Source organism: Tachysurus vachellii, chromosome 26 (assembly GCF_030014155.1).
Source record: "Tachysurus vachellii isolate PV-2020 chromosome 26, HZAU_Pvac_v1, whole genome shotgun sequence".
Taxonomy (NCBI): domain Eukaryota; kingdom Metazoa; phylum Chordata; class Actinopteri; order Siluriformes; family Bagridae; genus Tachysurus; species Tachysurus vachellii.
The window spans coordinates 14,051,850-14,069,349 of NC_083485.1; the positions used below are offsets into that span (position 1 = coordinate 14,051,850).

At 41.8% G+C, this 17,500-nt stretch overlaps 1 protein-coding gene across 1 annotated transcript in view; it reads left to right on the forward strand.

Annotated features, from left to right (window-relative positions):
• dcc (DCC netrin 1 receptor) overlaps positions 1–17,500 on the forward strand; it is a 255,376-nt gene that overhangs the window by 138,310 nt on the left and 99,566 nt on the right. Inside the window, exons 6-7 of the mRNA XM_060863587.1 lie at positions 2,272–2,426; positions 2,575–2,695. Coding sequence (XP_060719570.1) covers positions 2,272–2,426; positions 2,575–2,695 — 276 coding nt within the window. The remainder of the gene's footprint in view (positions 1–2,271; positions 2,427–2,574; positions 2,696–17,500) is intronic.

Sequence of the window (17,500 nt, forward strand, 5' to 3'; positions counted from 1 at the left end):
TAAAGGTTCTTCAGTTTCTCCTTCTGCAGGAACTGCTGTATATATAACGCTCGAATTATACAGAACAGTTTGCCCTGGAAATGTTCCAGGTAGAACCCTGATCACACACTGGCACTGGATTTAGGTCTGGACCAATCATTTACACACACAGACACACACAGACACACACACACACACACACACACACACACACAGACACACACACAGAGACACACACACACACACACACATACACACACAGACACACACACACAGACACACACAGACACACACACAGACACACACAGACACACACACATACACACACACACATACACACACACACAGACACACACACATACACACACAGACACACACACACAGACACACACACACAGACACACACACATACACACACACAGACACACACAGACACACACACAGACACACACAGACACACACATACACACACACAGACACACACATACACAAACACACATGCACACACACACAGACACACACACACACATACACACACAGACACATACACACAGACACACACACACAGACACACACACATACACACACACAGACACACACACAGACACACACAGACACACACACAGACACACACATACACACACACATACACACACACACATGCACACACACACACAGACACACACACAGACTTCTATTCGACTCTGTTCTATTCCACTGTATTGTAGTCTACTGTACTCTACTGTACTCTAATAAACTCTATTCCGATCTATTCTATTCAACTCTATTTCACTCTAGTGAACTCTGTTATATTCTACACTGCTTCTTCTTCTTCTTTCGGCTTTTCCCTTCAGGGGTCGCCACAGCGAATCATCTCTCTCCACCTATCTCTATCTTCCTCATCCTCGACATTTGCACCCACTAGCATGTGTCAAGGATGCAGAAGATAGGGATAGGTGGAGAGAGATGGTTCGCTACTGCTTTATTCTATTCTGCTCTATTCTATTCTAATCTATCTTTCTACTCTCCAGCTCTCATCTAAGCTACTACTGTATTCTACTCTACAAATTAAATATCCACAGATTTTTGTTCTTTTTTTTTAAATATACAAAAGCTCCAGAGGACACGAAGCTCAGGAATTTTTGGAAGTATATACAGTAAATGAACGTAAAACACGAGGGAGAAGAAGAAATGAAAAGGGAGAAAGGTTGCATGTAGTAAGTGAGATAGTCAGATGATGATGATGATGATGAAGATGATCTTCTTTTTTTTTTAACAATCAATCCCAGGCTTGGTTTTCTATTTTGTTCAGTCAAACAGCTGCCACGTCTAAAGCCTGAGGCTTATTATATCCGGCTGAACGTCGTCTCTGTGTAAAGGCTGCTGAGAGCTTTACAGTACAATTACAGTGTACAATTCCATGTTTTATACTTAATGGAGCACTTCATAAACTCTAAGTACTTAAGTACTTCATAAAACATTCATACAGCAAACCCAGTACATACACAACACTATATATCATTCATAAATCAGTGCACTTAAACCTTTATAACAATCCATTTGCATGAATGATGTCCTGGTTTTCATTAAAATCTACGAAGCACAGACGGCCACCGCTTTACTGCCAGGCAGATCTGTGGGCCTTCGCCAAGAACGATCAGGGAACGCACAGGACTGTGTGTGAAGATAAATACGCCAGTGTTTTGGCTGATATGTGTGTTAGAAGATGGCACGATCTGCTGCATTCTGTATACATGACCGTACACCATGCCAACCCTCATGCCGTCCTCAAACCTTCAGGCTTTCTGCTTTGATTCACACTCTCTCTCACTCTCATCTTCTACCGCTTATCCGAACTACCTCGGGTCACGGGGAGCCTGTGCCTATCTCATGTGTCATTGGGCATCAAGGCAGGATACACCCTGGACGGAGTGCCAACCCATCGCAGGGCACACACACACACACTCATTCACTCACGCAATCACACACTATGGACAATTTTCCAGAGATGCCAATCAACCTACCATGCAGGTCTTTGGACCGGGGGAGGAAACCGGAGTACCCGGAGGAAACCCCTGAGGCACGGGGAGAACATGCAAACTCCACACACACAAGGCGGAGGCGGGAATCGAACCCCCACCCCTGGAGGTGTGAGGCGAACGTGCTAACCACTAAGCCACCGTGTTCCCTTGCTTTGATTCACCTCAAAGATATTTTATTTAGCTCTAATGAAACAACAGCAGCAGCTTTCTAAATTTCCAATGTGTCATTGTATTTTGTGTTTTCCTGCAGTGTCGCCCCAGTTCTTGAACTATCCGTCCAACACGTACGCGTACGAGAGCTCGGACATCGAGATGGAGTGTGCTGTGACAGGTAACCCTCAGCCCACCGTGCGCTGGATGAAGAACGGAGAGGCAGTCATCCCCAGTGACTACTTCCAGATCGTGGTGAGTACTATATGATTTTAAACAATAGAAAGTTTCTTGCGATGAAGCCATGATATACTTCTCTTTTTCTTCAATGTTTCCGACTTGTAATCTGAACTGGCTCGCAAGGCTGTGATTAGTCTATTCTCTTCCTCTATTCGAATTTCAGGATGGTGGGAACCTGCAGATTTTGGGCTTGGTGCGTTCAGATGAAGGATTCTACCAGTGTGTGGCAGAGAACGAAGCAGGCAACGCCCTGGCAATGGCCCAACTTATACTCCTCGAGCTTGGTGAGAGACTGCTATTATTATTTTGTTGTGTTGTCTTAGATGTTGCCTAAGAGTGCTGATCTAGGACCAGTTTATAAACCCAAAACTATATAGTTTGGCTTCATTAATAGACCACAAACTGTTGCCAGATCAGCAGCTAGTGGCAGCTGGTAGCAGCACGCTGATTAGTTGTTGTTACTGTCACTCTGCAGTGTGTCATTATCACCAGTGTCCATCTGCTCACACACACACACACACACACACACACACACAGATCCGCAGGTCCTGTAGGAAGGTCAGGGAGCAGTCAGTGAAACAGGGTGGTATGCAGATGTTTAGTGGTAACGAGGCAGATGTTGGGAGCATATTTGTGGGAAGAGTAAATTCAGCGCTATTACTGCTGATGTATACATATATTAGCTATAAGTGACGTCTGTCTTGTCTTCAACAACGATGCAACTAACTCAATGTGCATCACAGTTTATGACCAATCAGTGATGTGGAATAATTCATAGCAGCTATTTTTGCCATTTCTTTACTGAGATTAATAGAGCCACGCCTCCTAACTTGCTTCTGGATGGCAGAGACCACGCCTCCTACACTATGACTGATTGGAAGATACCAAGCCTTCTAATCTGTAACTGGCTGACAGAGGCCACGCCTTCTAATCTGCTACTGGCTGACAGAGGCCACGCCTTCTAATCTGCTACTGGCTGACAGAGGCCACACCTTCTAATCTGCTACTGGCTGACAGAGGCCACACCTCCTCACCTGTGACTGACCGGCAGAAGCCAAAACTACTAATCTATGACTGACTAGTAAAGGCCACGCCTCCTTACCTGTGACTGACAAGCAGAGGCCACACCTCCTTGTCTGTAACTTACTAGAAGAAGCCACGCCTCCTTCACGGACTGGCACAATAGCAATATCAGATGAAGGAAGTGAGTGAAAGATAATAAAACAGCATATATAAGTTTCGTACTACCAGGAACAGCACATCCTTGAAGTGTGTGTGTGTGTGTGTGTGTGTGTGTGTGTTCATATGCCTGACTCTGTCTCCATATATCAAAGCACACTCACAGCAGATTACACACTCCCTGTGTGATCTTGTTTGTTGATTCAGTTTCTCTGACCTCATGCAGCGCTCTGATGTGTCTCTCCACCACACGCTCTTCCCAAAGCTTAGCGTCTGCACTTTCATGCCCCTCTCCAGTGTTTGATCAGCTCCCCACGGTCAAATTGCTAAAGCACGGATCAGTCGCTAACTGTCAGCTCCTCTGCGTCCATCAAGGTCCTTTCTACCGGCATCCACCCTGAGACCTCGGGGATGAAACGGAAGACAAGAAAAGGAGAAAAACTTCCTGTCGCATTTCCACACTGATATTCACATTCCACACCTACATCAGTCCACTCGAGGCGTTTCAGTCTGTCGCGTTAGCCGCTAACAAGCAGCAGGTGGCAAATTAACTCAGGAATCCTCAGTGCTATTTCAGGCCTCGGTTATAAAATATTTAGAAGGAAAAAAAATCAATAAAGCTAAATAAAACTCAACAAGGTGTTACTGAGAACGATTCTTTGTACGACTGAAGCGCTGCGGCTTTATCGATTTTAATGCTGCTTGTTATCTAGCTCAGACGTGTAGGAAAACTTATCGTAATGCAGATCTTAATTCTGTGGGTGTGTATTGATATTTTCTTCCCAATTTGTGTGTGTGTGTGTGTGTGTGTGTGTGTGTGTGTGTGTGTGAGAGAGAGAGAGAGAGAGAGAGAGAGAGAGAGCGGTGTTGGATTAGAGTTTAATGTTAGATAAGCCAGTGTGTTTATAGAGTCAGCAGTGAGACATGAGGAGTAGTTACACTATAAGGTCAGGTAACATAGTCGTGTGTGTGTATGTGTGTGTGTATGTGTGTGTGTAGGGGGAGCAAATGGGTGTATATATCACAACAGATTAAGTTCCAAGCATGTGTGAGGTGGTATGATTGACAAATCATTAGCACAGGATCAATCAAACAGACCTAACACACTTCTGTGTGTGTGTGTGTGTGTGTGTGTGTGTGTGTGTGTGTGTGTGTGTGTGTGTGTGTGTTTAAGACTTTAAGATCTCATTTTTTGACACTTAATCGAGCTACCCTGAGTCTCATTCCCTTTGCCAGATAACCCTCGGTGTGAGAACATTTTAATTTAAATAATGTATTAAATAATAAATAATACAGAAATTATTCATTCATTCATTCATCTTCTACCGCTTATCCGAACTACCTCGGGTCACGGGGAGCCTGTGCCTATCTCAGGTGTCATCGGGCATCAAGGCAGGATACACCCTGGATGGAGTGCCAGCCCATTGCAGGGCACACACGCACACACACTCTCATTCACTCAAACACTCACACACTACGGACAATTTTCCAGAGATGCCAATCAACCAACCATGCATGTCTTTGGACCGGGGGAGGAAACCGGAGTACCCGGAGGAAACCCCCGAGGCACGGGGAGAACATGCAAACTCCACACACACAAGGTGGAGGCGGGAATCGAACCCCCAACCCTGGAGGTGTGAGGCGAACGTGCTAACCACTAAGCCACCGTGCCACCCACAATATAGTTCGATTTATTTATTTATTTATTAAATTCACTATATAAATAATAACAGGCACATTCTAATGGCTTCCTATAGACAATATTTTCTCAATATGTCGGGTAGAATCCTTTTACGAATGAAAATGCAGATTTATTCACTTATCTACAAAGAATTATTTTAGTTTCAGATTAAATTAGTGACGTCCTGATCTTCTTCACACCACAGTTTATTAATTAAACAAAGAGCTCTTCAATATCCCGACAGGTTCAGATCTTTATTCCGTGACTGACCTGATGTAATTGAAGCGTGTGTATGTGAGCGTACACGCTGTGCGACGTGTGCGTAGAACATCAGCGGCGAATTTCCTCACCTCAGCACCTCGGCTCTCCTCCCGCCCCTTTACGGTGGCTGAAAAATGAATTCTAACCACGTGTCAATCAGAATCGCTCCCCGGCAAGCCGCTTAACACGAGCTGACCAGGATTTTTCATTAAATCCATTTTAGGAATAAATGAGAGCCAATTAGAGGAGCGTGGGGACAGCGCAGTGACGGCGCTAATCAGTCTCTGGGAAAGGAAGGATTATGCTGCGGATTTTTTCTCTCTTTTTAATCACAGCTCAGACAATGTGTTGCGGCTCCCCACGGTGGCGTGCACAGATGGCAGCTGAGCACAGGCAGGGTCGAAACCCACAGCCAGCGCCGGGCAACCGGGCGTAGCGATGCCACCGCGTCGCCAAGGGAGAGACCAGGATGTGCTGCCGGCAACAGATGCCATCAGCCAATCATTGGCTTCCTGGGGGGGGCTCATTACCGGGGTAGAGTGAGGAGGGGGTACAGATGCCAATCATCACACTGGTTCTTTCCCAGGGGGAGAAGTGAAATGAGTACCAAACACACACACACACACACACACACACGTCTGTGAGAGCCGCACTCCTGCTGTTTTCCAACAAAGGCACAATAGAGTTAAGGATCACAGCCTCTATTAAGTTGAATTGTAAACCTGATGGACGCACAAAGCCCGCATTCAATGAGCTCTCACCGGCTCGAGTGTTAACTCAATCTCCACCGAACTAATTACAATACACAAGAGAGGAAAAGTGAGCAGAAAAAAATATATCCCTGAACTCGCTCGAGCTCGAAATATAACACAAGCCTGAAGATGACGAGCGTAACGACAGCGCGTGACACCCGAATTAAAGACGACCTCTGCACGCCGAAAATAACTAGACTCTCGTAGCGTTTATTGTTGTTGATTCTTTATTAAAAATAATGTATTTATTATCAAGAATTAAAGAACTTTTGAACATGAAATTAGCTCAATTTATTGTAGCTACAAAACTAGCTGACAATTGATGTTGATACTGATTCTGAAGAAAAAAATGACATTAAATGCTAAAGAAATGTCCTCTAATCCATCATTTGGGTGATAAATCAATGTAAAATGATTGTTTTTTTTGTGATTAGTGAAGTTTTCTGAAAGATTTTTTTAGTTATTTAGCATTTTTTGGAAGGAGCTTCAAATGTAAGCGCTTCGTAACAGTCAGAGGTAAAGAACAGAGAACAACAGAGATGCTAGTGGGTGAAAGACTGTTTATAGCTGCTATAAAGTCTAAATCCACAACACGGTATGTAACTATAAATGGATAAAAAGTATGACGCGTCTTTATTTGTACACACACTTACGTTCACGTGTCTAACATGAGTACAGTTTAAAAGACGAATGTTATTTCAACAAGTCAAGTAGTTTTCTTTTCAAAATAAATAAATAAATAAATAAAGATTTTGGAAAAAAAATTTACACATTTTGAAAAATTTCCAGTCCAATTTTGAAAAATTGTGTCTAGCATTTTGGACTCAACAATAATAATTAAAAAAAAAAGCAACAAAATCCCGAAGGAACCAATTGCATTTGCTACATAAAGTAAAGGGAAGATGCGAACGGTTCCACGTCAGTGTGCGGATAAAGACGCTGGACGTCCGTGTCTCTACAGCAGCGGCGTCCAATCTTATCCACAAAGGGCCGGTGTGGGTGCAGGTTTTCATTCCAACCAAGCAGAGGCCACACCAGAGTCTACTAAAAGCCAAGAACAACTGATTAAACAGGTGGAATCAGGTGTGGCTTCTGCTTGGTTGGAGTGAAAACCTGCACCCACCCACACCGACCCTTTGCGGATGAGATTGGACGCCGCTGCTCTACAGTATCTTCCCAGATCAGACTTTAGCTCACGTAGTCATCGGCACTGCTACTGTACATGTTAGTATCGTACACCATCACCAACTCCACAGAGGAAAATCTCTCTTCAGAACCCAGACTGTCTGATTTTTCAGTACTGTGAATAAACCCTTGAATCAGTAACGTCCTAATTTTAGCGCTGCTGCGGCTCATTTCCCAGCAATAAACCGGAGTCAGGCGTAATTACATCTTTCTTTACTGTTTACTAAATATTGTTTAATATTCACTATAACATTTGCAGATGCCTAACTTTAATGAATAAAATACGGATTCATTTACATAGCCGTGCTCACGGTCCGGAGCCAAATGACTGCGGTGCAGAAAACGAGTCAATTTCTTTTTTCTTTTATTTGTGTGTTTTTTGAAGCTCATTACACCCAAACAAGCTCATTGCAGATCCATATTTCTTGGTGTGAAAATATTAGATTACACTGAGTACTCTGTAATCACCAACATGTTCCCTGTGCCCTCTGCACTCATTATTATAAAATTAATATCCGAGCTGTAATAAACAGTTAGCTGTATCACCCCATCATCACAGTACCTTATGAAGGGAATAAAAAATAAATAAAAATAACAATATAAATAATAATAATAATAATAATAATAATAATAATAATAATAATAATAGGGGGGCACGGTGGCTTAGTGGTTAGCACGTTCGCCTCACACCTCCAGGGTTGGGGGTTCGATTCCCACCTCCGCCTTGTGTGTGTGGAGTTTGCATGTTCTCCCCGTGCCTCGGGGGTTTCCTCCGGGTACTCCGGTTTCCTCCCCCGGTCCAAAGACATGCATGGTAGGTTGATTGGCATCTCTGGAAAATTGTCCGTAGTGTGTGATTGCGTGAGTGAATGAGAGTGTGTGTGTGTCCCCTGCGATGGGTTGGCACTCCGTCCAGGGTGTATCCTGCCTTGATGCCCGATGACGCCTGAGATAGGCACAGGCTCCCCGTGACCCGAGGTAGTTCGGATAAGCGGTAGAAAATGAATGAATGAATGAATAATAATAATAATTTACCAGATGATCTGAGCAAAATAGTCTTAAAAGAAAGTTATCTAACATCAGACAATAAATATGTTTTTTTGAATTGTTTTTATTTCTATATTCATTTAACATATAAATTTAAATCTTGTGAAAAACTGAAAACTGCAGGAAAGACCTAATCTAATCTGATCTTATTGAGTCTAATCTAATCTAATCATTACTGCCTGTCAGGAAACATCTAAACAACATTTTATGCAGAATTTTTTTTATTTATTTCTTTTTTTTATACCTGCCCACACACACACACACACACACACCTTCTTATCGTCAAGCGCAATCATCCATGAGTTTTAAATACTTCTGTTTTTTTGTTTTTCTAGTGTTCACAGCAAAGTCCTGCTCTTAACACAGAAGCTGACCCCATAACTGTTTTGTAGCCATGCATGAGGTACCGTTAGTATAATTCTAAATCAAGTACACAGATTTCTAGGTGATGTATTTTTAAACCCATTATGTAAATGTGGAAGATTAGCAAGTCACATTTCCTAAATATGACCGTTTTGATTTAGAATTTTTTTTTCAATCAAATTCTGGACCTCACGGCACTATTAGAGCACTTGTTAAATTGTAACAGATCTAAAAATAATCTTGTTTCTCTTTTGAAATCATTATATCAGGATAAACAGCAGGATAAATCAGTAATAAGATTTGGCCTAACACTGAGCCCTGTGGTACACCATAAAGAAATTCCTGTTCGAGATTCCTAAAACAACAATGATCTATTTCTTATTTTAAATGATGAAATCCTGTTTTTTTTTTTAGATTATTTTACCTTGATGTAGTGTCATGGTATGATTTGGCCTGCATGTGGTTTGGCACAGAGTCTGATGCTCTCTCACATCAGTGACACACATCTGTTGCTGGTTTGCTGGAAGTGAGCAGAATGGCTTTAATGTCATTATGGGCTGCTGGTCATTTAGGGCCGATACACAAGCTGTTCGGACCGCTGCCTCGCTGTCCCTTAGCTCCTGCCAATCCAGCTTCCTGTGTCACAACATTTATAGAACGGCTGTATACTTTAGTGTTTATAGCATGATATTTATTACACCAAACAGCTCTGGACTGAAGGACGAGGAGCTGCTGCAGAGGAACAGAGATCACAGTCAGGTGAAGGAATCCACTCCTGATTTTCCATCCAGCAGCATTGCAGAAGGACACAGAGGCTGCTGGGCCTATAAGACACAGAGAGAGAGAAAGAGAGAGAGAGAGAGAGAGAGAGAGAGAGAGAGAGAGAGAGAGAATTGTATAATAATCTGTGCTCAGTTTGAGAGAGGTTTTTTCCATCTTCTTATGCACTTTGGAGGTCCTCATATATGTGTTAAACACACAAATACATTCATTCATTCATTCATTCTTTCATTCATTCATTTTCTACCGCTTATCCGAACTATCTCGGGTCACGGGGAGCCTGTGCCTATCTCAGGCGTCATCGGGCATCAAGGCAGGATACACCCTGGACGGAGTGCCAACCCATCGCAGGGCAACACACAAATACATTACAATATATTTATAAGTACTGCCTAATATACTGTACATCATTTAAAAATGGCTGTAATAGATCAGAAGTTATTTTTATTAATGCTATTTTTTAATTACTTTTAATAATCGAATATACTACACTTTATGTAAAGCATTTTCCTATCCTAATTTTTTTCCCCCAAAACATAGATTTAAATAATATTTAAAGTCTGAAAATTCAAAATTAATAAGAAAATAATATAAAATAAGATCTAGAAGTTAAATAAGAAGAAAAGAAGAAAATAAGAAGTTCTCCCCGTGCCTCGGGGGTTTCCTCAGGGTACTCCGGTTTCCTCCCCCGGTCCAAAGACATGCATGGTAGGTTGATTGGCATCTCTGGAAAAATTGTCCGTAGTGTGTGATTGCGTGAGTGAATGAGAGTGTGTGTGTGTGCCCTGTGATGGGTTGGCACTCCGTCCAGGGTGTATCCTGCCTTGATGCCCGATGACGCCTGAGATAGGCGCAGGCTCCCCGTGACCCGAGGTAGTTCGGATAAGCGATAGAAAATGATGAAGATCAAGTTATCAGGTATTCAATTCATTCCAATTAATAGAAGAAATATGATTAGAAGATGATGTAAAATTCTTTTTTTTAGCATTGTTACAACAATAAAGTGTTAGAATAATAGTCAATATTTATATAAGTAGTTAGTTAATTACTTACTCTAGATAAGATCATCTGCGAAATGCTAGAAATATAAAGGTTTCTTTGGATTGTATCTCTCTGGGGACATTTAAACCGTACAACAAATTTAAAGAAAAACGATAAAAAACAGAAATAAATAAATCTTTGTTTATGAGCTATGAGGAACGTAAAGATTTCTTACTATCCCCATACTGTATTTCCCCAACAAACTCTATTCTCTTTTTTTATTTACTCTTTCTGTCTTCCACCATCTTCCAATCTCCTACAATTTCCCCTCACTGGTCAGGTTTACATGCACTAATCCCATTATTGAAGGCAGGTCATTATTACCAGTATAATACGTGCAGCTGCTGATGGACAGTTTGATTAGCAGCCTGCGTTTTTCCTGATGCTGTCAGACGCAATTTTGGAGGGTCAGATAGGGTACATGATGAGATGTTTAAAATTTTGGGTGGGGAAAAGTGTGTGTGAGAGAGAGAGACTGTGTATAGAGCTCCTAAGCTGTTGCTGGCACTCCCTAGCCTCCTGTTCTGGTGATTTATGCCTGGCTAGCTGCAGAAACAGCGTCAGAATTTCGCCAATCAGAAGGAGTCATTCATCAAGAGGCAGGCTATATAATCATTCATCAAGACGCAGGCTATTTATCCCTCAGTGGTGTGTCTGTGTTTGTGTGTGTGTGTGTGTGTGTTTTGCACTCTTACTCCCCCTGCTGACAGAGGCAGTATCCTCTGTTTATAATTAGCTTAAAACTATTAACGCTGATTTCTATTGTGAATTTTTTTATTCGTGCAAGTTTAGAAATGTTACTTCTTACATATTTTCTAGCTAATTCTTCTTCTTTCTACATCACAGATTGTTAAAACTGCATCTAGCTATCATACAGGATTTTGTTCACACTAGCATTAAATCTAGCTCAGTGGTTATATGTTAAATACAAGCACATTCTAAATCTGACACAATTAGCACACCGTACGCCACTAATGAGCATAGTTTTTAAACTAGCTGAATTCAGGCACGCTTGTATATCGTCGCTGTCAGGCGGAATCCTCGTATCTCCAAAACCGTTATTTTTTCAGGAAATTAAAAAAACGCCGTACCTTATCTGCAGTGCACAGGGTTTAGTCCGCGTTGCAGTGTATTGTCTTGCGCTAAATTCCTGTCCTCAGACGAGCACCAGAACTAGCGGGGGTCAAGATTTTTTTTTCTTTGAGCCCAGTGTTTTGAAGACATTTACCTCAGAAGACGTGTTGATTCGTTGCGACTCTTCTTGAGGAGAAATATGCCGCGAAGCTCTCCCACGGAGTGAGGAAGAAGTGGACAGTTGAAGTGTCCAATGGAGTTATGAGATTTGCGCTCAAGCTATTTTCAAGACTTTAGATTGGTTAATAACTTGTAAAAATAACAGACCCACGTGGGGACTGACCAATAGCATCGATATGTGAAAAATTATGAAATTGACCAAATTTGGACATACGAGGTTTCCGCCCGACAGCGACGATATGTACAAATATGAACAAAGTAAAGTATGTGCTTGTGTAAACGTGTACTAAAAGCGAAAGATAGCTTACATTGCCATGAAAACATCGTCAAAGCTAATTATAATGTAGCTCCGAGGAGGCGGAAATTCATCTCAAAATAAATCCTTTACAACAGCAGAATTGGTGAAATATTTCTCATGATAAACTTCCTGCTAATAATTAAAGGTGCTATTAAGACTACGGAATGATGTTGTGACTCATTTCAAGCTTGTTAGGAGATCATTTTCTTTTTTTTTCAAGCAATTATTCATTCTCCATGAGACCATCAGTACATTTATTTATTAATCACAGCTGAGCCTTGCATCGGCAGCTTGCTAATTAATTAGCCTAATTGTATAACACTCACTGATATACAAGTGTCAAGTCCTGCTAAACTGCCAGCTGCCTGGAGACGCCATTATCCATAGTTTATTGCCAGTCTCAGAAGTCAGAAGAAGCCTCTCTTCTTTTTCTTCTTCTTACTTTTTTGTTATTCAATTCAATTCAGTTCAATGCAAATTTATTTGTATAGCATTTTAACATTTGACATTGTTTCAAAGCAGCTTTACAGAACATAAGAAAGATAAGTCTGTGCTTGGTTCCCTAAAACACAGACTTTTTGAAGTGTTGATTTTAATATTTTATCTCCTTGAACCCCATTTGAAAGTAGCACGGTCTATTTGACGGATCTTAGCTAGAACGTCCTCGTCAAGGCATTTCTACAGACATTGTAACGGTATAGTGACAACAAAAACCAGATATAATTGTTGTCAGTATCAACATTTACCTCAGATATTTTGGAAAAATGGCTGTGTGATGCTAGTGTGTACATGTATTTAGCTTGAACTGAAATTACATTAGGGGGGCACGGTGGCTTAGTGGTTAGCACATTCGCCTCACACCTCCAGGGTTGGGGGTTCGATTCCCGCCTCCGCCTTGTGTGTGTGGAGTTTGCATGTTCTCCCCGTGCCTTGGGGGTTTCCTCCGGGTACTCCGATTTCCTCCGCTGGTCCAAAGACATGCATGATAGGTTGATTGGCATCTCTGGAAAATTGTCCGGAGTGTGTGATTGTGTGAGTGAATGAGAGTGTGTGTGTGTGCCCTGTGATGGGTTGGCACTCCGTCCAGGGTGTATCCTGCCTTGATGCCCGATGACGCCTGAGATAGGCACAGGCTCCCCGTGACCCGAGGTAGTTCGGATAAGCGGTAGAAAATGAATGAATGAATGAAATTACATTATTTAGGAATGTAAATGTTACCGCATAACTCTAGTTTATGAACTTGTATACAACATAAGTGAATCATTCGTATTCATGTTCAGTCTAAATTTAAAACATGGTGAACACATGACAGCTGGAACTTTAGCATGTTTAGCCAGGTTTAGCAGCCAATTGTACAGTATGCAGATAAATGGCTGAGGTGTTTTACTGAATTGTAGTGTAATATACAGTAGGTTGTTATTATTTTAGCTTTACTGAGGCTAAAAATTCTCTATCTGCGTTAGATATTGTGTTATGAATCACTTTTAACGGCAACATTTTTTTTTTTTGTGTAATTCTTGTATTTGAATTCTTAATTCTCCATATTTATTTTTCATGTTTTACTTCACACAAGTTCATGAGTCAGCGTTCACGAGTGACTGGATTTTAAAGACCACGATTTTAAAGACCACGATTTTAAAGACCACGTTAAATACAATATAATTAAAATGTGTGATTCCTCCTTTTTTTGTTGTCCCCTATTCTAGATTTCTCTCTCCGTCTCTTTTGGTTTCTGCTCCGCCTCTCGATTAATGAATGTCCTCCATCGTATTTTCACATTAATGCAGCTTATCGTTTCTCGAGGAACAAAAGCGCTTTATGTCTGGGGCCCATCCTTTTCTCCCTCTCTCTCTTTCTCTGAGTATTTTGTGAACTGTCAGATCACAGCTGATAAGAGCGGGTCTGTCTCCTGAGGGAAATGGATGGAATTTCTTTAGGAATGCAAATAGCTCCGTCGTGATTGACAGCAGAAAATCTGCTAGCTTCGCTACAGCCGACACCTTGTTGAATCTTTCTTTCTTCATGCCTTCAGACCTACGTACCAGTATCTATTTGCAGCACACTGTATTTTTCTTTCTCTCTTTCTAGTTTAAAATATAAATAGATCTTTGCATCCCTTCGGTAACAGCACATGAATAATTGACTAATGACTTCCTTCGACAGATTGATGCAGAAATCCCGTCTCGTGTGTTCTCCAGCTCCATGCTTGGCATATGACCCTCTCTACAGAATTCTCCTAGCAGGATTATTAGAAGTGGGAATTTTAGGCTGTCCTTTTGTGCGTAAAGGTCTGATTTGCACATTTATTGCTAATCTATTCATTCAGCATTTTCATTACAAGCAAGCCGCTACTCTAGATTCTTGCTTTCAAAAAATGTTAACATTGTACCAGGCTGAATGGCGGCACTTCGGTTATTCATGCCTGAAACGCTGCAGATATAAAGCATTTGTTATTCTGTCACACACCGACGTCGGGTTTCAGCACCCCGCATAGGTCGCGCTGCACCCGACTCCGAGGCCCAACACAATCCCTGATGCTCATAATACAAGTTAACGATCTGTGCACTACGCCACCAAAAATGTGCCAGCTGCACATGATTAATGGTTAATTAATCACCTTTTTTTCCCCCGCCGTCCAACCTGCCGTCACATGGTCGCTTGGACAAACTGAGCATTTAGCCAAATGGCTGAGGGTCTGTTTAGTATGCTGTTAAATATAAACTGTTCATCACATCACAGTGAAGACGGCAGATTAAACCAATGCCTCATTGCTTTCCCATTCGACTTATTGGGTTAATTACTCTGTGCTGCCCAATCCTCATCTTTACTTCCCTAAAGCTCCTGTACAGCATTTAGATATATAGCTAATTCTACAGCTTCAGAAAACCGAAGGCGCTTAAATATCAGCGTTTACGTGTAAATCTGAGTAGACGGACAATATAAACAATCGGCTCGATGACAAGGTGTGCTGTAACTGACAAAATGATTTCAGGTTGTCTTTATTTGTGTAAAATGTGGTCTTTTCTTCCATATTTATTGAGCGGGTTTTCTCAGTGTACATATATTTTCCATTTGACCTTGCCCAGACTGTTTTGTTTATTAATACTATCATTCAGTCATCTCAGTCACACTCTGCAATAGGAAGGCACTATCTGCATTAGAAAGAACTAAAAAAGCTAAGAAATTTCCCAAAGCACATGGTACTTGACCAAGTATGTCAGCAACCCATCTATTTTTATTCGTTAGCGCACCAACGCTTCAGTTTGACCTCTTATTTCAAAAACAGTACATCCCTCCGCTGCCACCTGTGATCACTTCATCGGGTCGACAACAGCCTTCCGTGCCACAGGATCCGTAGATCAGATGAAAATCTCCTCCTTATCGCCATCCCACTGACATTTGGGATTCTTTGGCATCTGTCAGGATTTTCAGATAGACAAAGGGCCATTTAAACTGATCTAGGACTGTCTTCTTTGAAAAGGCCAAACCCTGATGTTAGAAAAAGAAACCTGTCATAGGGAAGAGTGGGAAGGTTGGGGGGATTTTTTCACCTTTCGGATGTTTGGATCTGGGTCAGCTGAGAGTCCCGAGAGGAGAAAAATCTGATAAAAAGGCAAAATGTGTTTGTCTGGATTTGTGGGTGCTACCCGGAGTCTACTGGTGAATTGCTGAGAAGCCAGAATTCAATAATAAAAAATAAAAAAAAAAATCAAAGATTTGGAGATACTTTGAGGTGAAGTGGTGCTTAAATCCCTAACAGTGGCCCTTGGACTCAAGCATGCCAATAACCAAACATTTTTTTTTTCAAATGCATTTATTTAGACAGATCTACCCAAAGGTCCTTCAAAGATGGAGCTCTGAAAATGTTTCCGTTCACACTGTAGTCCTGTGGCCCACTGCGTTTATTGAGTCAGTAAAGATTTTCAAATTCCTACAAGACGTTTTGTTGCCTTTGTTCTCTTCAGAGTTTGCTTTTCAAAGTCTTGTTTAGAAAGTCCAATTCCACTTGAGAGATTGTGTAAAGATTGGTTTCGTAAAAAAAAAAACAAAAAAAAAACAAGCAAATGGAGAGCACACTTCTTCTGTACAGCCATTGTACTTACTGCAAGCTTGTTTTAGCGTGCTACAGTAACTCAGATGGTTATCGTGCCTCTGTGAATCTGTGTGTGGTTGTGGCGTGATTGGCTCACGTTGATGTTTGCCAACATGGCCAAAAGATTGTCTATAACTGACCATCATTTAATTCCCTCTTTGCTTTTATGTGAAGCTCAGCGCTACTGAGAAAGCTTTCCACTAGATGTTGCAGTGTTATTGTGGGGATTTTTGTGTTCATTCAGTTACAAGAGCTTTAATGAGATCAGACGCTGATGTTGGGTGAGGAAATCTCGGGTCAGGTCGGTATTCCAGGTCATCCGAGAGTTGTTCGCTTGGGTTGAGTCAGAGTCAGGGCTCAGCGCAGGACACACAAGTTCTTCCACTCCAGCCTTAACACAAGGGCATTGTCGAGCTGGAACAGGTTTAGACCTCTTATGCCCCTTTTCCACCGAGGCGGTTTGAGTGCTGGTTCGGAGCCTAATTTAGAACCAGTTCTTTCTTTTTCGACAGCCAAAGCACCGGCTCTGAACCAATAAAAGTGGTTCTTAAGTAGCACCAAAATGTTGCTGGGCTACACTTAAGAACCGCTTGTGTCAGGGGCTGTGGGCGGGGCTGTGGGCGGGGCTACTGTTAGCGCATTTGATAATGTACCTTAAGTATACTAATGTTTAATACACTTTTACTTTACCACGATATGATTCATTATCAGCACACATGATAGTAAGTAGCTACATGCTAAGGCTAACTTTTTTCTGTGTTAATGATAAAATAACGTTATGTACTTTCTCGATAACAACCTCCGTTTATACAGATTACATGGAGCTGCACGTACACGTCGGATTCGCCGCGTTTGGGTGTTAATGTAGGTTCACAAAGCCATGAGCATTAACAGTAAAGCAACATCCGCCATTGTTGATGTGTTTGTGTTTGCCGCTGCTGCGATAACGTTGCTGTGTAACGTGACACGTATACAGTGACGTCAGACTCGGCTCTGTGACGGCGCTCTAGCCGGTGGAAAGTCAAACCGGTTCTTAGACGGTTCGCCAGTGGAACCAACTTTGAACCAGCACCAGTGCTAGCTCTGAACCAGCACCCGGTTCTTTTTGGTGGAAAAGGGGTATTAGATCCAGTGAAAGGAATTTTTTATGCTACA